General features: G+C 44.1%; 1 protein-coding gene across 9 annotated transcripts in view; it reads left to right on the plus strand.

Annotated features, from left to right (window-relative positions):
• Nucleotides 1-27596, plus strand: part of Uck (Uridine-cytidine kinase) — a 104080-nt gene that overhangs the window by 31546 nt on the left and 44938 nt on the right. For 6 of the 9 annotated variants that reach the window (XM_075880274.1, XM_037413280.2, XM_075880275.1 and 3 more), the window contains exon 3: nt 12467-12562. The exons of the other annotated variants lie outside the window; for them this stretch is intronic. In XM_075880274.1, coding sequence (XP_075736389.1) covers nt 12467-12562 — 96 coding nt within the window. The remainder of the gene's footprint in view (nt 1-12466; nt 12563-27596) is intronic. 9 annotated transcript variants of the gene reach the window in all.

Below are 27596 nucleotides of genomic sequence, written 5' to 3' on the forward strand. Positions count from 1 at the left end.
TATTTATTCAATATTTTGGCCTTTTCAGGCCTATACAGGAGAGGGCGTACAGAGCAAACAATGCTTCATATCACAAAGATGAAAAGGAAAGAAAAATAACGATATAACAGTATAAAGCAATAAATGAACAACGCGCATGTGTTTCACCGAAAAAGCTACCGAGCATGACAACATCGACGGTAACACTGACACGCAAATGCAGGTGGCGAAGCACATGCAGCAATGTGGGAGCACATGCGCGATACACTGTTTTAACCTTTATTTCACAGAATCTATTGCAATGCGCAGAATCTATTGCAATGCCTCCAAATGAATTTCCAACAGCGATGAAAATGACTCAGGTGATTGCGCACTGACAACGTCGTTCGGCAAGTCATTCCACATCTCTATAGCTGCGGGAAAAAAAGAATACCTCAACGTGTTACAACGTGACAGGAATGGGCGCATGCATTTGTCATTGTTAGTTCTACTGGAGTGACGGTGCGGAACTTTAAGGTAATCATCCTTATTTAAATTTACCAGGTTGTTTGAAAGAAGAAAAAGAAATTTCAGCTGGCTAATTGTCGTCGGCTAGCAAGAGTTGCGACACGTGCTTGCAAACGCAGCGCGGAAACACTCTCCCGCCTGGCATACTTTGAAAAAATAAACCTAAGAGCCCGGTTTTGAATCTTTTTCAATGCATCAATCATGTTCTTTTGGTGCTGGTTCCAAACTATAGCTGCATATTCTAGGATAAGTCTAATGAGCGTCTTGTATGCTGTTAGTTTAACTTGAGGGGAAGTTCCGGTTAGTTTACGCCTTAAAAAACCTAGTTGTTTAAATGCACGTGCAGAAATTTGATTAATGTGGGCATCCCATTTTAACGATGATGTTATTATGACCCCCAGGTACTTTACGGTATTTACGTGCTTGATGTCTGCCCCAGAGAAGTTGTACTGAAAGTGAAGTGGTGTTTTTCTATGGGAAATTGTAATGCACATGGTTTTGTCTGTATTAATTTGCATACCATGTTTTTCATACCATTGCCCAATATTTTTTAAAGATTTGTCAAGTTTCACCTGGTCTTCTGTAGTGCTAGTGGGAGAGTATATGACGCAGTCATCTGCAAAAAGCCTCATTGTAATACCTGGTTCCATAGCAGTGTAGATGTCATTGATGTATATGAGGAAGACTGTTGGTCCTAGTACGGACCCTTGGGGAACACCAGAGAACACGTCGGCACGGTCGGACTCGCTATTAATAAAAGAAACATATTGGGTGTGGTTGGAAAGATAAGTGGCAATCCAATGGACTATTTTTGAGTCAACCCCAAATGATTCAAGTTTATCTATGAGCAACGAGTGCAGAACGCGGCCGAATGCCTTAGAAAAATCAATAAATATTGCATCTATTTGCAGTCTAGAATCAATAGCTAAAGCAACGTCATGAGTAATCTCTAAAAGTTGTGTAGTGGTCGAAAGCTTCTTTCTAAAACTGTGTTGGTTCGGATATAGCAGATTATTTTCCTCTAGATAGTTCATAAGTGCTTTGTTTATTATATGCTCCATTAGCTTACAGCATGTACTTGTCAGTGATATTGGCCTGTATGTGTTTATCAGTTGCTTGTTCCCACTTTTATGGATAGAAATTACTTTTGCACACAACCAATCATTAGGAAGTACACCTGTTTCTAATGATAAGGGAAATATCTTTTGCAGAAAAGGGGTTAGCTGAGCGGCATAGCGCTTAAGAAACGCATTAGAAATTTCATCCGGGCCTTGCGATTTTTTGACATCGAGTTGAAGAAGCAGGTTAAGTATGCCAGACTCTGTTATTGTTAAATCTGGCATGTGATTTTCACTGTTAGACGATGGTAAAAATGAAGGCTGCGTACGCGTGAAAACTGATTGGAAGTAAATGTTGAAAGCATCTGCAATAATCCGTGCATCTTCAACAAGACTACCCGATATTTCCATTTTAGTTTACTATGATAAGTACTTCCAAAATTTACGTCGTTGATTTGTCATAAACTCAGTCAGAGTGCTTGAGAAAAAGTGGTCTCTTGCCATCTTTATTTCCGTTTTTAAGTGGCGTGAAAGCTCATTGAGTGCAGCGGATTTCTTTTTATGTTTGCGGAGTCCTTGTACTTTTCTCTTTAGGTGGATTATGTTTCTCGGCGTTTTACGCTTAGTTTTCTTTAGCTTAGTAGGTATGAAGGTTGATTCACAATGCGTGATTCCAGATTTTAGTTTGTTCCATAGATCCACGACACCCGATGACGTATTAAAGAAAACGTCTTGTGATGCTTCAAGAAAATCTATAACACTTTCGTCATTCGCTCTGTAGCAATCTTTAACTGATATGCGCGTCGTTGCGTGTGTCCATAGATCCACGACACCCGATGACGTATTAAAGAAAACGTCTTGTGATGCTTCAAGAAAATCTATAACACTTTCGTCATTCGCTCTGTAGCAATCTTTAACTGATATGCGCGTCGTTGCGTGTGATACGCGGCCGCCCATGTCATGAAATGTCAACAGAATGAGCTTGTGATCAGAGATTCCCTCTTCAATTTTTATTTGTGGTGTTAATGAGCCAGACACAAATGCAAGATCAAGCACTGAACATGCCGACCCGTGGATGCGAGTCGGTGCTATCACCAGCTGTGTCAACGAGTGACTAAACATAATGTCAAAAAGTATATCTGAACCTTTAACAGCAGTATTTCCGATGGCAAAAGTGTCCCAGTTTATTCCCGGCATATTAAAATCACCAGTAAGTATTAGTTTCGTTCGCTCACCTACACAGCCGTGAAGAAAGTTCTGTAGCTTTACAAGGTATTCATCAGGAGCACCCGGAAACCGGTATACTCCACCAATCAACACAGGGACGTTATTAATAAGGATTGAACACCACACACTTTTGTGACCAGCAATGCCACTTTCTTTATGAAATGCGTGTTCCGTTTAATGGCGATGGCCATGCCCCCGCCACGGCCATCCTGATCTGTACGAAGCAGTGCGTATGCTGGTGGCACTATCTCTAAATCGTGAATATCAGGATTTAGCCATGTTTCCGTAATGACCACTACATCAGGTCCGTACAAAAGCAACAGTTCTTCCAACTGCTGTGTTTTGTTTACGATACTTCTTGCATTAAAGCAAAGCAACGTAAGTGGCTCTTTTGTTTTCGGTCACGCTGGAAAAGTGCTTGGCTTCTCGTGGCCATCGGTACGAGCACGTTTCACAGCTACCATTTTATTTTCTATCTCGTTCCATGTGAAGCATTCTCCATTGATTTTAAGTTTGTCGTAAACTAGTGTCACCTTATCTCCGTTACTGCGATTTGGCGCAGACGCCTGCCACAGCTTCCTCCGAGTTTCACGAACAAACTTAGAATAGTCTTCTGATACAGATATGGGTGTATTTTTTAGTTTATAACAGTTTCGTAATACCAGCATTTTTTCTGTAAAATCATAGAAGCGCAATATAACTGGTCGCTCGCGGTTAGGCTTCCGAAGACCGAGCCTGTGCACACGCTCAACAGATTTCGCTTCGATGTCCAACATTTCAGAAAATATCCCTCGCGTCACAAGTTGTTGCACCATTTCTGGTTTTTGTTCTGTTTCTTTAAGACCATAGATAATGATATTGTTTCGGCAGCTTCTATTTCCTAGTTCTTCTATTTTGTTGTGCATTTTAGTGAACTCACTGCGCATAGCCGATACGGTTGCTTCACATTTTCCGACCTTCTCCTGACATTGCTTTAATGACGTAAGGATACTTTCAATCTGAGATAGCCTTAACTGGACATCTTTAAGACCCGTCTCAAGAGCTGTATGAGATGTCTTAAGTTCATTGACGGCCTGTAGTATTTGATCTATTTTGTCAGGACCTGGGTGCTCTTCTACGTCACCACTCAGTTGCAATAACAAAAATATCACGCAAACGCACTCCAGGTAGCAAAATAACATGTACTGTGGGTTTGGCAGCACAACTAGTCCAACGTAACTAGTTTTAGTACATTTAACAAAGGACCGTTTATCACCAACCTTTATAACGAAGAGCACGTAGTTAACCATGATGCTCCGAACGGTGCCACCAAGCCCAGTGATGCGTGCGCGGGTCATGTTTGGCCTTTTATGCAGTCCCGCCGATGTGCCAGATGTCACTGGTGCGCCAAAAAGATCCTCCGGACGTGACGTGCGAAGCGTCGCATCATGATGGGGTTCGTTCTGCCATGCTGATAGCGATAGCAGCGTCGTCCCAAGTTGCACGTGTTGGATACTTAATGACATCGGCGTTGTGGCGGAATGACCACAGCAACCCAGCAGGGAAGCACGTTCAGTCCCGTGAAAGCCAAGGCATGCCTGTATAACGAAGAGCACGTAGTTAACCATGATGCTCCAAACAGTGCCACCAAGCCCAGTCAGATCCCGACTGACTGCGAGCATCAGTCAGATCCCAGTGATTGGTCTCGCTGGCGCACTCGTAGTCGGCCAGCCACTTCTCCACGTGCTCGTTATCAGTCCCGCAGAAGAGGCCAGGGTCTCAGGGGTGGGTCACAACAACGTGGCTCAGTGAATTCGGCATAGCGGGTGCTGTATTGACGGCATTATCTGTGGACATGATGGTCTGTCCAAGAAGACGCCTGCTGTGAAGTTCCGTCTTGCGTGAAGTGGGTACCTTGCACCTTCTACAAATGATTTTCTGGTGGGATGACAGAAAAGGGTGTATTTACAATATTTACAATCCACAGTAGTGCGGGCAAAAACAACCAAGATGGCGAGAGCAGGCACCACCTAGTCCTTTTTTTCTTCATCACCTGGGTGAGTGGCACATAACAGTATAATAACTCTGTGCCTGCAATGAATCAGTGAGGCAGGGGATGGTACACCGGGCCTGTGCAGTGCTTCCTCACCCCTAAACAATAAAAATGTTTTCCGCTAGTGTTTACATAGTAAAAAGTGACACTCGACCACACTTTCCAGTCTGGCACCAACTTCAGATCAAGGTGGTGCCCCTAGCCCCCCCCAAAAATTCTGCCTGCTCGTCTGAAATAAATAGTCTTCATCTACGCCTTCAGGTTGTGGACGATTTTAAGCGAACGAGCCTAAATTATGCATAAATTGCGTGTAAGCATATAAGTCGAATCTCAATGATTCGAACGTGCTTAATCTGAACGTCTGGTTAATTCGAACTCATGCTGAGGTCCCGTCAAAGCTATGTGTATTTCAATGGGCGAAAACGCCCTGTAATTTGAACGTGTAAGCACTTGCAACAGTTGATTCGAACATACCGCGCTCCGAAAATTCTCTCAGCACCACGCCCAATTTTGCGGCGACACCTCCGGCACCTCAACGCTGCGCGCAAAGAAAAAGAAAAGGAAAGAAAAGGCTGCAGTGGAATGTTTGCTCTCTCTCTCAAATGCCGATCTGCGACACGCCTGTGCCACGCTTCTCCCTTTTCTATCCCTGCCACGTTAAGTCCCTTCTCCTTCCAACGCCACGCATGAAGAGAGAGAGCTGGAAAGAAAGAAAACTGTCGCCGAGTGTTGGATCTCTCTCATGCGCTGGTGCCACGTTCCCCCTTTCCCGTCCCTGCCATGTAGATCCTTCTCCTTTCAACGACGAGTGAGAGAAAAAAGAAACAAAAAAAGCCGCAGAGTGTTGGTTGTTTCTCTCTCCCAGTGGAGCGCTCCTTTTTTCTGTTCACGTGCTGGCCACGCTGCGTCTGAGGGTAGCAGCGGAGACGCAGTCGTTGCTGTGTCGTCTTTAGTCAGTGTCGGCGCTGGACATTGCCACGCGCAACTTTTCTTGTCAGGAGAATGCTGAATCCGAAGTAGAAATGCTTTGCAAGCTGTGTGCGAAATCGATTGACTCGCTGCAAGGCAATCATGTGCAGACACGCATCACCGATTACTTGAATTAATGACGGATGTTCTGTGAATTGTGAATAAATGTAAGTCTTCTGAAACTTCTCCTCGTGTGTTAGCTCAATGTGCATGCGCCACTGCATGGTGAGTCCTCCGTTCATTTAGCTTTCATTTATTCGAACTTCTTTCAATTCGAACAAATTTTCGGGCCCTGTTCAGTTTGAATTATCGAGATTCGACTGTATTTAGAAATGATTCTGCTTCTTTTTGAACAGCTAAGGTAAAATAGACAGGCCATGCTGACTGTCTTGAGCGAATTAGCGCAAAACTCCCTGCTATGCTTTATATCAGTGATTTCTCAGGGCTCACAGCTGGCACCACTGACATAAATGGTATAATTTTTTGCAAAGGCGCCTCTCAACTCTTTCAAATGTAGCCGAAATTATCCGAGTAGTTATAAGATAGACTTTTAAAGTGAAGGAAGAAAAATTTAAGAAAAAATAGAAAGCAGTGAAATACATGACACACAGAGAGTATTTCAATAACGTTCAATTGGGAAAGCTTTTTGGCACATTGTGTTTCACATGTGACATGACGATCAAGCATGCTTGAGTGAATTAGCAGTTTAACATAGTAAACATGTCGACCTACAGCGCGCCGGGCTGTCGAAGGGCTGTGCCTCCGAGCAAAATCCTTGTGATTGGCGGCACTTCTTCAAAGCCCCAAAGGACCCTGCAGTTCTCAAGGCCTGGACAGCTGCTATTCCAGGAAAAGCCTTCCAAGTGACAGTCAAGACCTACATTGCCGATATAAATTTTGACCGCAGGTCCCGGGATCGTCAAGACCTACATTGGCAATATAAATTTCGACCGCAGGTCCTGGGATCGAATCCCGGTTGTGGCGGCTGCATTTCCGATGGAGGCGGAAATGCTGTAGGCTCGTGTGCTCAGATTCGGGTGCACGTTGAAAAACTCCAGGTGGTTGAAATTTCTGGAACCCTCCACTACGGCATCTCTCATAATCATATGGTAGTTTTGGGACACTAAACCCCACATTTGAATCAATATAAATTTCATATCCGAGGATCGAATCACTTGCTACGAGCATATCGTAGGTGGAAACGTTGTCGAAATTGTGGTGGACACTTAAGCCCGGTGCAGTTACCCCAATTTTCTCGAATATTCTTTGCACTTGTCTAAACCAGTGGCATTAAAACGCTAAAGGAAGCCTCCGAAACTTAGACAAACAGTGAATTTCGAGGGCCATGTTTTGGCAAGTAGTAGTGATGAGTGTGACGTTAACAAGGAGAACAGCGTTGTTCACGAAGCTACTGGCGTACCCTCCGATCTAGAGTTGTGTCCAGAGGTGCATTACAAGACCAAACAAAGTTCCAATCCTAGAATGTCGAACTTGTTCAGAAGTTTTTTTTTTTTTTTTTTTTCAAAGTTTTTTCACAACAAAGGTATTAAGGTATTGTCGAAATCGACAAGGCAGTGATGGTAACAAAAGACTTCACCGTTGTCCTCTGTTCTAGGGGGAAGCTTGTTCCCCTGTGCGCATACAGCGAACATGGTTTGGAAAGCCAGCTTAAACTCACAAGCTTCCGGATGGTATCAGCTTTTCTCGGTTATGTTGATCACCTAAAAATATGCATGGGCTGTCATAGCAGCTTATTACCTTCCATTTCGACGGCAACATCAGCCCTGAAAATTCAGAATGTGTAGAAGAGCACTATATGCTTGGGGCTGTTCCGGGAAGACTTATGCCTATCATGAAAGAGCACAAGGTACAATCGGCAAGCACGGTAGAAGAAAAAAAAAAAAAATCTATGAAAGCAATGACGCTTCACCAAAAATTGCTCTCGACTACTAAAAACCTAAGAAAGATGGTTATTAGGGCCACAGTATTTCGAGAAAAAGCAAAGAACGACGTTCGAAAAATGAAAAAACAGCTTTGAAAAGTGCCTATCCGCCAAGTGTATGAACTCATGACCGGCCTTCTTCCAGCAGAACAGCTGATGCTGCCTAGCGAAGCCTTATTGAACCCAAATTTGCAAGGCATTTTTTTATAGTTTGTGCAAGGCCTGAGGATGTCGGCAGAGGCAGTGTGCTCACCTTTGACATCAGCCTATAAGCAGCAGGGCTTGATATTTTAAGGAGCAGGGGAGTAATCAGCCACTCGGTTTGGTAGTGCTACACTCTCGCTGACTTCACTTTTGAATCTTTCAACACAAGACGGACAGTGAATTTGAAAAAAAAAAAAAAAACGAACTTCTTTCTGGATAAGCTCGACATTCCAGGATTAGAACTTTGTTTAGTCTTGTAATGCAGTGAATCAAGTTGCCACTCCTGGACACAACTCTGGATCGCAGGGGACGCCAGTAGCTTCGTCAACATCGCTGTTCTCTAGGTTAATGTCAGGAACATCATCGCCACTTGCTGACACATGACCCTCGAAATTCACGGTTTCTCTAAGTTTCGGGGGTTTCCTTTTGCACTTTAATGCTGCTGGTTTAGACGCGTGTAGGAATATTCCGGAAAATTCGAGGAACAGCACCGAGCGTAAATGTCCACCTACCACGTGGAATTTCGACAATGTTTCCGCCTACGATGTGCTCATAGCAATTGATTAGGTTCTCTGATTAGAAATGTAGATCCCAAATATAGGTCTTGACTGTCACCTGGAAGGCTTTTCGTGGAATAGCAGCTGTCCAGGCCTTCAGAACAGCAGAATTATTTGGGGCTTTTATCAAGCCTGCTTGTGATCATCATGTCACATGTGAAATACAATTTGAGATGACTAAACTCTAACCTTCAAGTTCTTGCCGCTGTGGTCTGAGGAAGCAAAAAAAAAATCAACTTTGGCGCGGGAAGTGGCGGGTAGCTAGCGCCAGCGGCTTAATCTCAATGCTACGGCAGTGCCACGCTCAGAGTGGATACGAGTTGGTGCCACGTCTGGCGTGAGCTTTTTCAACTGACAGTATCTAAAAACCTTGGGCCGGACCCTAACTCCATTGTGGAAGAAAAAAAGAAGGGGGGGGGGTGGCAGGGGCACAGCCAAAGCTTTTTTTTTTGCGGGGGTGGGGAATTCAGTCATACTTTATGTATGTTCATGCGTGTATGTGTTTGTGTGTGTCTGTTATATATGCGTACGCGAGCAAAGAAAATTTTTTTGGGGGGGAGGGGGCGAGGCTCAAAAATTGTCTGGCCTTGTTCTAATCTGACCCATGCAGAACACTGCTTAACTCTTTCGTTACCACGAGGATGATTGACGCTTTTGACGAAGTAGGGATTTTCGACAGAGCTTTGCGCCAACCATTGTGCATGTCTTGTTGAGAAGATGCACTTGGCTGGCGATCTTGACAGAAGTGCGTGCCCCTTGTGATTACGCTACAGTAACACCAAAGTTCTGTAATAAAAAAACCTTTGCAAGTCAAATATAAAATGAGGGTGTCAGCTTTGCACTCTAACTGTGTTGAGGAGTAATAATTGCCAGAAATTGATGCCAGCTATTCAGTAGACTTGTTGCTAGGAGTCAACAAAAATTTACTCTACAAAAAAAAATATTTCCATAGGTTTGCCCTATGTTTAAAGTGTGGAGGGGGCCTTCTCAGCCAGTTTTCAGCCGCTTCGGTTTCGCTTGTATGGTTATATAAGACACAGGGCTGCATCTAGTGTCACTAATCACTTCTATGGTGGCAGCGTCACGCGTGCATGGGTGTGCACCTGTGCTGGAAAAAACACGCGCCGCTCGAAACTGTCTTGCAGCTGCACCTGAATCGACTGAGGATGAGCTTATTCCACTCATGACAGCACTTCAGTTTCAGGTTTTATGGCGATGATGTTTTGCATCAGCCTGAGTCATCCACAGCTATTTACAGGTTTGTTTTGTTTACGGCCTTATGTTGTCTTCTCTGCCACAAGTGCGTACTTACTAACCTTTGTGTACAAAGTTATAGCTACTCTGGTTATTTGTGATATCCACGCGTTGCTAGGTCACATTGAGCTGGTAGCGGCTGAGAGCTTCTCCTCGATGACAAGATGGCCACTGGAGCACATCTTGGCCCTGACTACGGAGTGGTGCGAAAGGTTGTATAACTGCACGCGATATTGTCCTTTTTTTCTTTTTAACATGATGTGCGAAAATGTGAAGAAATATGCTTGGATGCATATATTGGAACGCTAGATAAAATAGCAAAGTTCATTGGATAGCTGCAATATAGAGGCATTATTCACATGACGAGCATCTATCTATATTAGAACACATGTAGGCTCTTATTGAAAAAAAAACAAAAAAAAAACTAAAGTAAAAAAATTACTGGGAAAAGTGTTCGATGCTACTGTTGTCTTACAAAAAAAACCAAGCAATGCTTCACCGCATGGCACGAGCACTGAAGCAGAACCTTGGTTCTGATTTTCTTTTTTTGTATGGATAGAAAAGCTTGTACGACATTTATTATTGTACCTGGGTTATTTATTTTCAAAGTGTATATTATAAATTTTTATTGTTATGAATATTTTGGCATATATGTAACTTTTAATTGTACTGTTTGGATTTGGAAGGCGCTATTAACAATAGTTTCTAAAGACAGCACATTTCAATAATATACTCATGCTTGTATACGCGACATAATTGTGAGTACTAGTATAATCGGTGATGTATAAAAAGGTTACCGGCAATCATTTGGAATCACGTATGACATTTCTGCATACATTGTATGATAGGTGACAATGTATGATAGGTGTAACCTTAAGAGACGAGAGCAGGGTGGATCAGGGAACAAACCAGGGTTAAGGATATCATAGTTAAAATCAAGAAGAATTGTACTTGGGCTGAAAATTAGCACATAGGCAGGATAACCGCTGGTCAATAAGGATAACTGACTGAATTTCCAGAGAAGGCTAGCAGGTTAGGGGGAGACAGAAAGTTAGGTGGGGAGATGAGATAAAGAAGTTTGTGGGTATAAAGTGGCAGCAGCTAGCACAGGACCGAGGTGACTGGCAGAACATGGGAGAGGCCTTTGTCCTACAGTGAACGTAGGCAGGCTGATGATGATATTTCTGCAGCCCACCACCCAAAAAACAAAAACAAACTGTGGAGAAGTATTTTTCGTCACCCATTCTTCTAAGTTTTATGAATCTCCCCAAATTTCAAGGCCGCCAGCTTAGCAGATCCACATCAAAGTTTACTGAGTCTGTCAAAGGTTTGACATATGTGGCAAATGCTAATGTGGGCTTTATCAATGTTTGGTCAATAAGGTGGTTTGAATTACTTTTCTTGAAATTGCATTGCTCATGTTCACTCTGCATGATTTAGATGGTGTTGAATAGTTTCTACATATTTACTTTTCTATTCTAAATCTAAACCTTCTTGTTTTATTTCTCCAAATTTGGTCTTCGTCATGAAAAAATGGAAGTATTTATTCTCCTGAAACTTGCTTCAAATTTGGATTTTAGTGCTTCACAAGCAATATTTTGCTGCTCCAGAAATTGCTAAAAATTGTATTCCGACTGTTGCACCCCTGTATATGGAAGTTTTATAAGAATATGGCTGCTTCTCTCGAGTGTTAGTAATGTACTCTGTCTCCACACACATTTGCTTTTTCTTTTTCTTGTCTTTTTTTGCATACTTGTCAAGATTCAGTTATCTATACATGCAGTTTTTCTAACTCCTAATAAACACCTACCAAGGTTGTGCAGGTTTATCTTAACCCTTTAATTCATACATTTGAATATGATACATATCTTAATAATGCTATTAAAAGCTACTATAAGTGTCACGATAAGCAACTTGCAGATTTGGCAGGTTATGAAGAAGGTAAAGTGACCTACATATTATATGACTAATTAAGTATTTCTAATTAGTACTAATTAGCTTATGCCTGAAACAAAACTTTATTCATATTTTCCCTAAAATTAACTGTACAAGAAGAGTGAAAACAGTCAGTGTTTTCTTGCAATATTTGTGAAGGCATAACTGTTCCTGGGAATTACAAGGTTAAGCTTAAAGTGTGCTTGCACATGGCACAGTGTGTGGCATACTCACGAGCTACTTCATGTTGCTCTTACTGTGTTTTGTTGAAAACGGTGACCTCGATTTTCCCACTTAGAAATGTTTTTCTTGTAACGCGATTGTGAGCAAGCATGTTTGTCACTGTGCTGCTCGTGCTAACCAGCTGGTGAAATTCACTTACCAAGGGGGTGATGTGCTGCAGTTGTGGATGGTAAATGATGTAACTGTAGCGATATCAGTAAAAAAAGATAAAATAAGTGTTGTTGAAGAGTAAGTTATTTGAATAAAATAGTCGCGTTTTTCAGGGTGTCTCACATAAAAGTGACCAAGCTGTAGAAATCGCATTACTTGCCTTTCATGTGCTCAAGATTTTGTGTAAGTGATTCTTAGTCAACAGCAAGTGACTCCTTCAAATGGCTCTAACTCCTTGTTCATCTCTTTTAGCCTTTTCACTTCTTCCACTTAGTAAAACATATCGCATCTTCTGGCTCCCAGGTTTCTGGCCCTCTGGACTGCGTTACCTGTGGTGGACACTGGCATTTTGCTATCAAGGTTTTCGCTTGTACACTAACATAATCATGCCTGCCCTATTGCCTTGCAGTTTTGAACACCAGGCGCAGGACCCCTAAAGTGAACCCCAACTCATCTAGGCCTTTGCGCACCAGTACCGTGTCATCTGAAGGTTTGCCATTCCCAGGTACGCGTGGGCTCAACTTGAGGGACCTTCTGCACAGCATGGAAGTTTTGCATTATCTCTGCGGATTTTCTCAGGAGGTTCCAATCACTGCTATTTTCAACTCCTCATTCATTTCTTCTGTCATTTCTTGAAGTTTAAGTCGTTCATGCTACTAACATTACTTAAGAACGGGAATGTTATGTGGGTAGCAGCCGTAGCTTGGCATGTTCAGGCAGTGCATTTCTGTTGCTTGTTCACGATTTTGCAAGTATTCTCACCATTGCGGGTGCAGGTCACTTGAAAAGAGGGATTTGACTTGAATGCTGCATCGGAAGTTCAATGGTCATCCTGTACATTTCCTTAGTCGACCTAAAGTCTTTCTTGCCAGCACAGCTTAGGTTTTTCACTTTTGAATGCAGCTCCAGCTCTTGGATTCTGTTATCCTTTTACTTTTGAAGGCACGTTCTCTTGCTAATCAGTGTGTCGCAGCCTGAACAACTTTGTAGATTCAGTGCCGCACGAGTGTGGGTGTAATGGCCGGCACCACGAAATCCTGGTTTTTGTGAATCTGCTTCTCAATTTTTTGTGCTCTTCCTTATCTATTCATTTAGCTTCTGTTATTTGTCTTGCAAGTAACTGGCTGCTGTTCTGGCACTATGAAATATATACGAACAATATTAGTGGCACATATTTACGGACTTTAATTGTTCAGGTATTGGCATGGTTAAATAGCTTTAGCTTTGAAGTACTACACTTATAGTTTGTTATACATTACCACAATATTTAATAAGTATGGGCCTCTCTACTTGCATGTAGTATGTATCCTGGATTGTTGAGGTGGCTACTGCAATTTACGATTGTTTAACACTGTCCTGTTCTACTGCAAAATGTGGTTGACTCATCTAAGTTCATGTGTTCAACTGGAAATTTATTTGAAACAAATGGAAATTTTTGTATTACTGATATGATGCATTACATGATCACCTTCAATAAAATCCATATTTGTCACAGATTGATCCACTGGGGCTTCATAAGTAGTGGGACCTTCTAGTGGAATAAAGGACTGTACTATTTAAGGAATAGCAGGCACAGGAAACATGCCCAAATTTTTTTTTATTACGAATAGTGTACTGTACCTTTTAAAATACTTATACTTTTCATCATACTTTCTGTAGGTACGTGTCTGACAATGCTTTTGTTTAACAGATGGGTATGCTTATATTTAATGCAGTGCTGAAAATTTCTATCTTTTCTTCACTGGTTAAAAATAGTAGAAGCCAGTGGGGTTTAGTATTTTTAACTAGTAAATTTATATAGTACATGGAGACGTTATGATGAGCAGGGACAGTTGGTGCCTGGATGTAGAAGCCACCCACTTCATCCTAACGCATTCTTGCCACTCGCTTGCAGCCGATTACAGCTTCTCATTGCCTCCTTGTCTGCAGGACAGTGGCAGTTTCTCTGCCTGTATACAAACTTGACCTGGCTCTGCAAGCAATAAAAATGCACCAAAGGACTCTGCTATTAACCATGTGAGAGTTTGCAATGGTTGGCATTATCCCTTCCAGTAGTTTTTTTTTTGTGTGTGTGTGTGTAGTGGAAAAAAATGTTCAGTGTTCTTTTTTTCCTGCTTAAGAAAGCTGTTGAAAACCATGCAAAAAAAAATCAAGCAAGTAATAAGTGCAAGGAAGAACCATGTCCAGTATACTGCACCTTGGGATTTATTAGTGGTGACACATATTCTGCCCTCTTTCTTGACAAAATTTTGCTTTTGGCTCTGCCTGAATTGCAAGCATGCTCCTGTTTAATTTTTCATGGCTGGGCTTGAAGGTTGTCTGTGGCATGACGTTCTCTACTGTCTTTTTTGTGTTTTTTTTCTCCCCATGTTGAGCACCCTGCGTACCAGTTGCATCTAGTCTCCAGTTTACTGGACATAAAGACTTTCTCGCATTGCGAGCGAACTTCGAGTTACAAAGGCCAACTTTCACAACACTGTCTTTAGAGAATTATATAGGGCTCACATGGTAAAAATTGAGTTCTACAAAGATGGCTGCTGAAGTTATTTCACATACTTGCGCACACTGAGTGCTCGAGTTCTCTCTTTGTCAGTGGGGTTACTCTGAGGGGCTCTGATAATAAAATGTAGCTGAGGGAAAACCGACATCAAGAAAGTCATTTTTTGCCTCTTGGGAAAGCTGCAGAAGGGGTTTCTGGTACAATTTTAGCTTTGCTTGCTTCTCCGCACCACTATCTTTTTATGTTCAGTACACCTGTCGCAAGGTCTCAAAGGGTTACACATGTCGAAATAGTAGATGCCTGAGAGTTGCTTATTCCTGCTGAAAGTCTCTCATTGGCTGCTTCTGAAGGCTGCCAGTGGGGAGCGCCTGCACTCGTTTGTTGCTCTAGCTGCAAACCTCTGCCTCCCGTGTTGCTGTAACGCAGAGTGATGGTGTGTATTTCAGCACACACGTAGGGTACCCGTTACTCGAGAGTGCATACTGTGCCGTTTCTTTCCGTAGTTGATGTTGTTTCGGAGAGGTGAATAATGTGAATCAGCATTTATTATGTGCTTGTCGATGTTATCTTGGTGCGAGATTTATGATTCGCTTTGTCCAGCTATATGTGAACAACTTTAGGTACTACAACTGTTAAATTACGATCATAGACAATAGTCGTCACGATGGAGGCATGTCACTAGGCATCAATCTGGCAGTGTCCATGTCAAACGGTACTATAGCTGCGAAACATGTATAAACATTGTACAAAATCTCGTATATTGCTGCACAATAAGCGGTACTTCTGTGAAGGCACGTTTCACTTTCGTGCAATACCAATTCCTATGATGGAGGAATCAGCTATGTTTTTTTGTTCTTCAATATAGTACTCATATCTACGTGCAGTTTACATGCGACAACTTTCGGTGTAATCGATGGACCTTTTAAAGTGGGTTTTGTCAGAGACAATGCCTTCAGTCATGTACTATTCGCGTCAAATAAAACATGAGCTGTGGCAAGCGTTAGAAAAAGCATCACCATGGACATGCACAGTGCTGCCAGATCAGTCTGGTTTGGGGATAATGGGATGGCATGGGGATAATGACATGGGGATAATGGGATGGCACGCACTATAGCTACACACCCTAATAAGGTTCATGCTCTGTGGTGCGATTCTTGTCATGTATAAAAGGTGTCTCTTTAAGCCGGGTACCATGCATGTGTTTTGTTGTAAACCTCTATTTCAGTGTTGAGGCATTATTGCCTCTTATACCCATTTTTCTCCCACACCAGTGTCTTCTATAAAGGGGTACAACTTTGAACCACTGGCAATGCTTGCTGCTGTTTGCATTTCACTTAACTCCAATAATATACTGTGCATGTATGATTATTAGAGACCGGATTCGAGTCAAATGCCTATTTTGGTCCTTGCGTTCATATCGTGTCACTTTGATATATGAGCATCAGTTAGAGGTAAGGAGGGCTTTTATAGTATTTTTATAGTGCCTTTAAATGCCTGTTTTTTACGTTTGGGCCTAAATTCCTACAAGCACCTATAAATGTCTATTTTCAATATCGTTGCCCATATGAAAATTGTTTACCCTCAAATTTTGCTTTCGAGCTCAGTTGGAGACTGTTATTCATGTTACCAGGCAAAATTGAGCTTTCGGAATTCTATGGGGTGTAATCTGTACTCCATCTCAGAACTTCTTTTCAGCACTGTCAAGCCCCTTAGCCAACACAAAGGCCGGTGGTGATGTAATGTCGGGGTTGTTGCTTGGCCCAGGACTGCCAGCCAAGGAATTTGATCAAAGTACGAGTGCACACACACAAAGAAGAATATATTTACAGTAAAAAATGCAAACTATAATGATGCATAGTTAAGGTAATGGTGTTCTGTCCTTATAAACACGTATCGTAATCAAAAGTCTCTCGCCGTGTTTGCCCGTGGTTTCTTGGTCGCCGCTTCCTTGCGAAGATGCCCCCCTGAGTCGCTGATGTCCTGAGCGTAAGTGGGCCCACGTCACGGCACGGCTGTCTTCCGCACGACAGTCCAGTAGCGGTAGCTCACCAGCCACCCGGGTCATGCAGCACACCAGGGTCATGCTATCCACCTGGAACGGCAGCCAGAGCAGCAGCCCACAGCAGACTGGAGCTCGCAGCCACACTGGACGGCGATGGGACCTGCGGCACCTTGCCTGAACCTTGGGCCAGTCGCCCAACCAGACTACCGGCCTCATTCGTCGGTTGTCCAGCTGTCAGGTACAACAGCTGAATCAGCAGCACACCGCCTGGTCCCTGTGCCAGTCACCCAGCCGGATTCCAAGAATAGAACAGCATGCCGAGGACGTCCACGAGTTCTCCGGATCAGATGTCCAGCTGAGAACTGCTTCGAACGCTGGCAAACGCTGGCACATGCTCTTTCGTCGCCAGTGCGGGCTCTTTCTCGTCCTCTTCTACGACGATCGCGCAGTTTCGGTTTTGTTTTTGTACCTATATCACAATACACCCGGCTTTAAGAAAGCGGTTTACAACTTTTTTGTTTGGTAGAAGAAACGAAACCTATTGTCAGAGACATAAGCGGAAGTCACTGCGGGTCCATTTCTTCGCATGCGCAATCATCGCACAACACGGAGCATCGATAATTGTCCGCGTATAATAAAACACCTATTGGCTACACAACACTCAATTGTGCATGGATGTTATATAGTGCACAAATATTCATCTATGACATTGTCACAGATTCTTTGAACGATGCTCTGAAGATAACTTTTTAACAATGCCTGGATTTCGGAACGCTGTTTGTCTGTGAACTCTTTAGACAACTTCACGTCAGGGGCCGTCTGTTTACGGAAGAGATTTAAAAAATGAATGCCATGCTGAACATCGACACTGCATGGCTGCTCTTTCAGTGTCACACGACCATTTTGCGCCTTGATGACAACAGACACCTGCTGCAAGAGAACTGGTTGACGTTCTGCTTTTGGGGATAGTTGTCCGATCAGGTCGACTGCCACACGCTTAAATGGTGTGCGTAATAAAGGCTTACTGCCTAATGACACAACACCATTTTTACTTTTTAGTGTTGTTCTTTGGCACAGATCGCAGGATTTGATGAAGCATTTGACGTCACCATGCAGATCTGGCCAATAAAAGTCTTCAAAGACGCGTTGTGTCGTTCGTCGTATGCCGTGATGTCCGGCCATAAGGTTCTTATGTGTCAATTCCAGGACTTATCTTTGAAAAGGCGTCGGTACGACGAGCTGGTCGAAGGTCTGGCCTGAAAAATGTGGTATTGGTGATACAGAAACCCAGTGCTTTTCAAGAATGAGCAGCTGAGACTTTTTTGTGCCTTGAAGTTCCCGCCCACTTTAACGAACAGAGACCTGAGCGTCCTGTCGTTCTGTTGCTCTTCTGTCAGTTTTTCTTTAGTTATGTCTTCAAGTTTTATGGATGGCACATCTAATGGAGTTATCTTGTCTCCTTGTGGTTTGATCATGACCGAAACATTGTGCCGCATCTCTTCTACCTGAAAGTTTGTCGGTGTTTCATCGCTTGCATCGGCGACAGCACACCTCCGATTAGGATCTGGCTCGAGGAGTTCTCTGACGCCAGGCAGGTTGCCTAAAATCACATCATAAAGAGGGCTATTCATACATAATTCCTTAATTTCTTCAGAAAAATATGGTATATGGATTTGTATTTTAGCCTCTGAAACCTCTTTGCAAGATCCATCTGTTAGTATCACTCAGCTCTGAGATCTAGTCAAGCAATGCCCTGGAACAAAGTCTCTTCGTATGATTGCGGTATTGCTGCCTGTGTCTCTGAGGACTCGTACTTTCCTATCCAGGACTTGTCCTTCGACCTCCGGCATTCCATTAACAAGGAAAAGAGGTTTCCCAAACGTCTAGGAGCGTCTGCTTTCCTTGCTTCGAACAACTTTGTCAGGTGGAGCAGTGCTACAGTGTTTTGTCATGGCCGTATGAATGCATGCAGAACTCTGCTCCTTCTGTGACTTCGTCCTCCAGCAGTTCTCGCTCTTGTGACCACTCTTTCTGTAGATGTTGCACTTTGCCACTTTCTTTGCTGGGCGGCAACACTCATGAGCTTGATGGCCCGTACAGTTGCACAGCATACATCGTGGAGGTTACTTCTTTGCGGCTTATGAATTACTCATGCTAGCTCTTTGTCTAGGTCTGGCACTTTCAAAAGATTACAAAGGTTCCGTGCTTCGAGGAATCGGTCAGTAGCTTTAGCAAGTTTCTTAAGGTGGTAGGCCACCTTCAAAAGTCCTTTTTTTTCGCGAAACAAATTTTTAGGGTTTTCTTTTTCTTGCACACCCAAACATTCACATATATGTTGCAACAAAAATTATCCTCCTAGCGTCATTAGTCTGTGAGTTACAGGAAGTTTTATATACCCTATGCTCTTGTAACAAAACCGAAACCACATTTCCAACTGTAGTTTCGGTTCCGAAAAATTGCTCTCAAAAGCAAGTGTTGTTTTATCTATATTAATGCTATTCGAAATACTTTATGCATTTTATTGTGACTGTTATATAAGATGATACCACTAAATACAACTTTGTGTTTAAAAGTCTTCGTTAATCTCTAACAGCCACAATGGGGACGCACGATGCTCGTCGAAATTTTTGTTGTTTGCCTTGGTCAGGCTACGTCAGGCTTCGTTCTGCATTTGTTCCACGTGTCAACGCTACTAGGGCTGTATCCTTAGGCCACCTGGACCATATTACGACCAGCATGGGGAAGTGCAGAACACAGAAGACGAGGAAGCGCAAGTTTGCTGGGAATCGCTACACGACGACGAGGCTGCCTACTGACACAGATGCCGGTATTTCAGCAACTGCGAAGAAGCTTGGGGACATAAACAAGGCGTACCAGGCTCCACTAGAGAATTCTGCGCTCCAAGGGAACTGGAAAATGGACATTGGTATTCTTTCTTCAGTGTTTTCATCGCTGGCATGTTCCGAATGCATGAACACAACACTGAAGCTTGAGGAACGCTCTCACCAAGGGATATGCTTGGCTTATGCGGTCGTGTGTACCGACTGTGGGTTCAAGCGCCCATTTCATACGTCGAGAAAGGTGGGTCGTGCCAATGAGAACAATTTATGTGTGGTTTACGGGATGCGCCAGTTAGGAAAAGGGCACGCTGGTGCGAAAACTTTTTCCAAAGTGATGAACATACCTGCTCCTCCACGTCACTCCACCTACGACAAACTGTCATCTCGGCTTTCTGCAGCGGCAGGAGAAGTGGCGTCGTAGTCGATGACTGATGCTGCTGTAGAAGTTCGTCATGTTGTGGGGAGTGCCGAGTGTGGTGTTTCAGGTGATGGCACGTGGCAGAAGCATGGCCATTCATCTTTGAACGGTTGTGTGTTTGTGATTTCTGTTGAGACGAGAAAGGTTCTTGATGTTGAGGCCCTTTCTAGTTCGTGTAAGTCTTGTGAAACCAAAAGCAAGGTGAGGCAAGATAGTGCTTCGTACCAGGAATGGAAGGCAAACCACACTTTCTGTCAAGCAAACCATGAAGGAAGTGCTGGCAGTATGGAGACGGTTGGTCTGTACCGAATATTTGAAAGGTCAAAAGGCAAAAAAGATCTGAAGAACCTGCAGTACTACGGCGATGGTGATTCCAAGAGCTATGCCGCTGTCAAAGACATGTGTGGAAAGGACAGTTTGCAGAAACTGGATTGTATTGGGCATGTACAGAAGCGTGTTAGCTGCCGCATCAGAAAACTGAAGAAGACAGTGCGTGGACTCGGTGGTAAGGGAAAGCTCAATGATGCACTCATTGACGTCCTGCAAAACTACTATGGCATCGCCATAAGGGCTAATGTGGGGAACCTTTCTGCAATGGAAGAGGCTATCCTTGCCAGTCTTTTTCATTGCAGCTCTACCGACAAGCAGCCGAGACATGGCCTGTGTCCACTTGGACCGAAAAGCTGGTGCGGATACCAAAGGGTCGAAGCACTCCGCCAAGGGAAATATGTACACAAAGGAGGACTTCCAAATGATGTGCTCAACAAAGTTAAAACTGTCTACTGTGATCTGTGCTCTGATGAACTTCTAATGAAGTGCCTTCATGGAAAGACTCAAAATGCTAATGAGTGTTTCAATGGTCTAATATGGCAGCGGGCACCCAAAGAGGTCTATGTAAGCTTGTACACAGTAATATTTGCCTTGCATGATGCTGTGGCACACTTTAATAATGGCAGTGTAAGCACCCTAGATATCCTGAGGCTAGCTGGCATAGAACCAGGGCACCACACGACGACAGCTTGCATTGCCAGGGATCACCTGCGCATGCAGAATGCTAAACGCAAGTCAGCGGATGGGACAAAACAGGCCAGGAAGAAAATACGGGCAGCCACCCGAACAAAGGAGACAATAATGCTTCTGCAGAAGGGCCCAGCTATGAATCTGGTGCATTTTAGGCCTGCATGCGAAGATTGAGACCCTTTTTACAAGCTCGGAAATCTTTGCTTACGTTTTTCTGAAAAATGTCAATTTGCTCCAAATGTTGCGACGCAAACTTTCATAACGTATTTCTGAGCGTATACTTTCAACTGAAATTTTGCACAATGATTTACAACGTATATATCTGTGCAGTGAACTAGAATAAAAGAAATCCATCGGATATTTTTCATTTCACAGCGGAATTCTCCAACAGGTTCAGTCTGAATTGGCTCTTTTTCTCCGTTTTTGTTTTTTAGCATTACTTCCTTGATATTCACTGCATAATATTTATTCTAGTTCACTGCATGGCTCCAGCCATTAGTTACACAAATGCCAAAGCTTTACTGAATAAAGCCACCCATTAGTCATCACAGCTGGCGTGGCTAGCACCTTTAATGACAAAGATTACCTCCCAATAAATAAATATTCAGTATTTTGCACTGTAAATAGCTGGGTAAATTAAATAAGACATGCTGGTTTTGAGGAAAAAGTTATTTCAACACTGCCTGCCCGTAAAAAAATTTTTGTTTTTGAGTGGCCTACCACCTTAAGCGACTTGCATTCCCGTTCTTTTAGTAAAATAGTCAGCTTCAGATTGCAACACTGAAGAAACTGTTCAGCGATAATGAAGGTTCTCGGCACATTGGCCATGTCTATCCAGTGGTCAAAGTACCCTGATAGTCTTGCCGCCAACTTCCTTCCCGTTTCTCCGTCCTCTGGTCGTGCTTTTTGGAATTTCTCATGATAGCCTTGCGCAGTGAAGTGGAACCTTAGCAGCAATGCTTTCTCCACCTTATCATAGTCCAGCGAACCAGCAGCTGTCATGCCATCGATCACTGTCAATGCTTCGCCCGTTAAACACATGCTAACTGCAAAGGCCCATTTATCTTGTGGCCATTCCGGTCCTGTTGCCATGCGGTCGAACCTTTCCAAGCAGGTATGCAAGTTATCGCGTCGCTCGTCAAACAAGCAGTAGTTTTTGCGGGTAGAAAACTGGGGAAGCATGATTCATGAGAGGCATAGGCTCAGAGTTCATTACTGCACTTGAGCCTTCTTGAAGCTTTAGCGTGAGCTCGAGAATTTTTTGAGCTCTTTCATCTGCTTCTTTGCTTGTTTGTCTTTCTGCAGCACGTTTGTCTCTTTGCCTGATCTGTTCACTCTCAATTCATTTTTTTAACTCTGTACCTGACAGACCTAGCTGTACGTCAACAGCGGCTAACTTCTCTGTATCCATAATCGGACTGATTACTGTGAGGGTGCACTCGAGGTACGACGTTTTCCTTCAAGGCTTTTAGCAGCGGTATCCTGGCAGGCTCGCCAGTTTGTGATGTAATATCTGGGTTGTTATTGGTCCCAGGATTGACAGCCAAGAAACTTGATCGAAGTACGAGTGCACACACATAAAGAAGAATATACTTTAAAAAAAAAAGGGAACGATAGTGACGCAAGGTTAACGTAATGCCATGTTTAGTCCTTATAAATGCGTGTCTTAACTAAAGTCCTTGCCGTGTTTGCCCGTGGCTTCTTGCTCGCCGCTCTCTTGCGACGGTGCACCCCTGACTCACTGATGTCCTCAGCGTGAGTGGGCCCACGCCACGGCCCAGCTGTTCTGCACGGCTGTCCAGTAGCGGTAGCTTATCAGCCATCCCGCTCGTCTGGCAGCACACCAGGGTCGTGCCAGCTACCTGGAACGGCAGCCGGAGCAGTAGCCAACAGCAGACCGGAGCTCGCGGCCACACTGGACAGCGGGGGGACCCGCGGCACCTTGCCTGAACCCTGGGCCAGTCGCCCAGCCAGACTACAGGCCTCATTCGTCGGTTGCTCAGCTATCAGGGACGGCAGCCAGATCAGCAGCGCACCTCCTGGTCCCTGGGCCAGTCACCCAGCCGGATTCCAGGAACAGAACAGCATGCCGAGGACATCCACGAGTTCTCCGGATCGGACGTCCAGCCAAGAACTGCCTCGATCGCTGCTCTGCGTCGAATGCTGGCATGCGCTTTTTCGCTGTTAGTGCGTGCTCATCCTCTTTTACGAGGATCGTGCAGTTTCGGTTTCATTTCTGATTGATTGATATGTGGGTTTAACGTCCCAAAACCACCATATGATTGTGAGAGACGCCGTAGTGGAGGGCTCCGGAAATTTCGACCACCTGGGGTTCTTTAACATGCACCCAAATCTGAGAACACGGGCTTACAACATTTCCGCCTCCATCGGAAATGCAGCCGCCGCAGCCGGGATTCGATCTTGCGACCTGCGGGTCAGCAGCCGAGTACCTTAGCCACTAGACCACCGCGGCGGGGCTCGGTTTCGTTTCTGTACTTATATCATACCGATTAGCCTCTACAAATATATTCATCTGCATCGTGTCTTCTGCTCAGCATTTCCCAGTTGTTTACTCGCACTCGTAGGGTGAGAAAAACGAACAGGCGAGATTGCTGAGAAAAAATCATGGGTGCACTCATCGGCACTGGTTCTCTACACTTTGAGTATATCAAGTCGATCATTGTGGGCTTTTTGACCAATAAGTTACAACCTGACACCTGTATTTAAGTTAGATTATTTGTCTAATGCTTTGACAGTGATGTATTCTTGACTGAATTGTGCTGATTCCAAGAACAGGAGGTGCTTCTGTGCAGCCGCAGGAGGACGATGAAGACCGAATGTGAAACGATGGAGTGCCATCAGGGGGATGTAAAGTGTACGGGAAGAAAATGTCAAATGTTCACGTGGCTTTTCTTTTGTTACTAATTTACTTCTTTGAGGGCCTTTCACCAGGTTACGTTAGAAATTTTATTTAGACACTGGAAGTTGTTGCATGCCCAATGAAAAGCTTTGTACCCCAATAATTTTTTAATTAGTTGATTACAAACCATGAAATATTGATGTGAGGACATGAGCTTGAAACTTTTACGACTCGCCACGTGTAGAGTTTGTAACCCCAATTTTTTCTCTGCCCTTTTCGGTATTGGAGCTACTCGGAACCAGAACATAACATGACGCCGATGCTTCATGTCATGCGTACACAAGGTTAGATTCGCTTGACATGCCAGGCCGAGGTCGTGCACGCAAGTCGTGTTGTGTCGTTTCGGCGTTTGCTCTAGTGTACTGCCTGTTTCTGTTAAATGGATCTTTCTGTGCATGCACATTTGGAGAGGCTGGCATGGATAGCGTTTCCCTGCCACAGTACACAGTATCGCACTGCTGGAACTGCTCTAAGCGTCTATGCGCCAAAAACATGCCAAACATTGTCAGGGCTGGAGCAGGCACTACGCCAGAACATGAACGCAACGAGTCTCGCATGTCGTTCGATTCAAAGAAAAACAAAATACGGCCACGTTCAATTTCTATGTTTTGATATTTCTGTCTATATTTTATTCTTCTATTCAAGTAATATTCTCTTAGTGTCAGGTACTACTGGGATGTACGCAGGACCATTCCAAGTCTGACATTTCACCTCTTTCGGAGACATGTAGTGTTGCAAATCTGTGTTGATGTAATTGTGAGTGCCCAGTGCATGCATCACACTTGTCAACTCGAAATGCTCGAATCTGGTGTAGGACACTTTTAGTTGCTCACAGACAGAGAAGAAATTGACCCTGCGGGATTAGACCCAGTTAACACGAGGTTAAAAGACCCTTCCGGCCTTTGAACAGTCTGGCTTTTGCTCCTGTGCTGCCTTTCTCAATTATGCCTAAAGAAAGAGACCCATGAGCGTGTTTATTGAATGGTGGACACTTAACTTACCATGCTCAACAGTAAAAGAAGAGATCATGTTCTGCAAACCATGCAGGAAAAAGGACATTTGCATGCCTATGTTAAACTATTAGCACCTTTGTGCCATCATAAATCGTACATTTTTTTTGCTTTACTGCTGTAAATACAGGGCATGCAGATCTCTTAGACAATTCGAGTTTTTGTAAACATTTACTGTGCTTATATTTGCATTTCGGGAGCCTAAAACTGCGTTTTTCCTGCCTATTTTTGGCACCTAAAACCCGATTTTTAGTGCCTAGAAATGGGCCCTCTAGTGATTACCACGAGCTCCATGTACATTATTCTTAAACATGGCACTGTTACCAGTGAAATTAGTAGGGAATCTTAAACGGCACCTGCAAGAAAATGTGGATGTCAACTTTTGTTCTGGATCTGGTAGTGACTGTAAGATAATTATACAGTGAAGTCTTGTTATAGTGAATCTCAGATTAATGATTTTTTCAGATTCACAACCTTTTGAAAAATACTCCTCCATGTGTTCATTGGTTAATGTAAAAATATTTCACTGCTACGAATTTCAGAATACCAAATGTTTCATAATAAAGTATAGAATTTTATCCCCCAAATATCTCCACACCACTTCAATATAACGAAGAAGGATTTTGAAAAGTCACCCGCAGCTGTGAAAATCAGCTGTGAAAACCTGCTACTGTCATCATCATCGTCCTAATAACGCCAGCATATTTTTCTATTTGCCCTCCCTATTAAAATTTGCGATAGGAATAGCCCTATTGCATCATCATCACCTGGTACTTGTGTTTTGCGTCAGGCTTCGCTTTGTCACCTTTGTTTTCATCGGGCAGCTTTACTTGTGGGCTTGTTACATGGCTGTTTTATAGCCTTCTTGTTGGTGGGTAAATGGTCAAGGTGAGCTCGGCAAGCAGCACGAAAGGAATGCTACGAGAACAATAAAAACAAATCGTGTCATATTCACGGAATGAATTTTCATAAATGGGCGAAGCTCGAGAGGTGGAGATCATCGGTAAATCGTAACTCTCCAGGGAATGTTAGTCCATTACATCACTAGAAAGACGTGAGATTGTGTGTATATCATACAAATAAACTTTTATTTTGAGTTATTCGTAGCCGTTCCCAAACGCAACTGCTCAATGCCAACACACATGCAAATGTCGCTGACTTGCGACGATCGTGCTGGCTCCCCATGAAAGTTAGCTCATTACATCATTATCAAGGTGTAATACTGTGCGTATATTATGCAAATCAACTTTTATATTCTTGTTTGCAAAGGTGATTTATGGTCGGTGAAGTGGTGGATCGGTGGTGGAGCGTAGTGGGATGTTTGCAAGGGTGAAGTAGTGGGCAGTTTTCAAAGGTGGTTATGAACCACTCACAGAGGAACGACAGACCCATGGCTTTAGGAGCTTCGCCCCTAAAGTGTGAGGCGAGCGGCCTATGGGATGAAGTCGCCCATGAGAGGGCACGGCGGCATCGCCTCGAGCATGTCTGACTGCGCATGGCTGATCGTGCAGGTTCTTCTTGTCTGCTCAACGCAAGGGCCAGCTCTGCTGGCTGATCCTGGACAACCGCCTTGGAACAATGACTCGCCTAACACGTGGAGCACTTCGGTGCCACCGGCTCATCAAAATATCAGCCCGATCACCGCCCTGACGCCCCATTGGCTGCCCAGCCCGGTGACGTCGCCGCTTCCTGCTATAAAGCCAGTGAACATCATTTACTGCATCAGAGGGCACGGCGGCATCGCCTCGAGCATGTCTGACTGCGCATGGCTGATCGTGCAGGTTCTTCTTGTCTGCTCAACGCAAGGGCCAGCTCTGCTGGCTGATCCTGGACAACCGCCTTGGAACAATGACTCGCCTAACACGTGGAGCACTTCGGTGCCACCGGCTCATCAAAATATCAGCCCGATCACCGCCCTGACGCCCCATTGGCTGCCCAGCCCGGTGACGTCGCCGCTTCCTGCTATAAAGCCAGTGAACATCGTTTACTGCATCAGAGGGCACGGCGGCATCGCCTCGAGCATGTCTGACTGCGCATGGCTGATCGTGCAGGTTCTTCTTGTCTGCTCAACGCAAGGGCCAGCTCTGCTGGCTGATCCTGGACAACCGCCTTGGAACAATGACTCGCCTAACACGTGGAGCACTTCGGTGCCACCGGCTCATCAAAATATCAGCCCGATCACCGCCCTGACGCCCCATTGGCTGCCCAGCCCGGTGACGTCGCCGCTTCCTGCTATAAAGCCAGTGAACATCGTTTACTGCATCAGAGGGCACGGCGGCATCGCCTCGAGCATGTCTGACTGCGCATGGCTGATCGTGCAGGTTAGTTTTTATGATACTTCCTTAGGAAAATGTACTAGTTACTATGGATTAGTAGTGCTGCCGTGCCCTCGGCGTTGTTTCTGTATAGTTGCTGATTGTTGGTCTGTGCTACTTCTCGTATTGTGCGGGGACGTAGAGACGAATCCCGGTCCCCAGACCCGGTCCGCTGTTGACCTCAATGAGCATAAAGATGTGTTAAGTGCTATTCTTGAGGAACTGAAAGAGATAAAGACTGCCGCGAACAAGCGCGATGAAACTCTGACCCGTATTAGTTCAAACCTTGATGAAGTTCTGGAGCTGTCAAAAGCAAATAAAGAAAAAATTCATACCCTTCAGCACTCCGTTGAACAACTAGAAAAAACTGTCGCAATTCAAGGCAAGAGGCTTAATGACTATGAAGATAGGTCACGGCGGAATAACTTAGTAGTATATGGCATACCAGAAGGCCCAAAAGAAACCAGAGAAGTCCTTGAAGACTTAGTTGTCCGACGGGTTTGCAATGATGAAC

Source organism: Rhipicephalus microplus, chromosome X (assembly GCF_043290135.1).
Source record: "Rhipicephalus microplus isolate Deutch F79 chromosome X, USDA_Rmic, whole genome shotgun sequence".
NCBI lineage: Eukaryota > Metazoa > Arthropoda > Arachnida > Ixodida > Ixodidae > Rhipicephalus > Rhipicephalus microplus.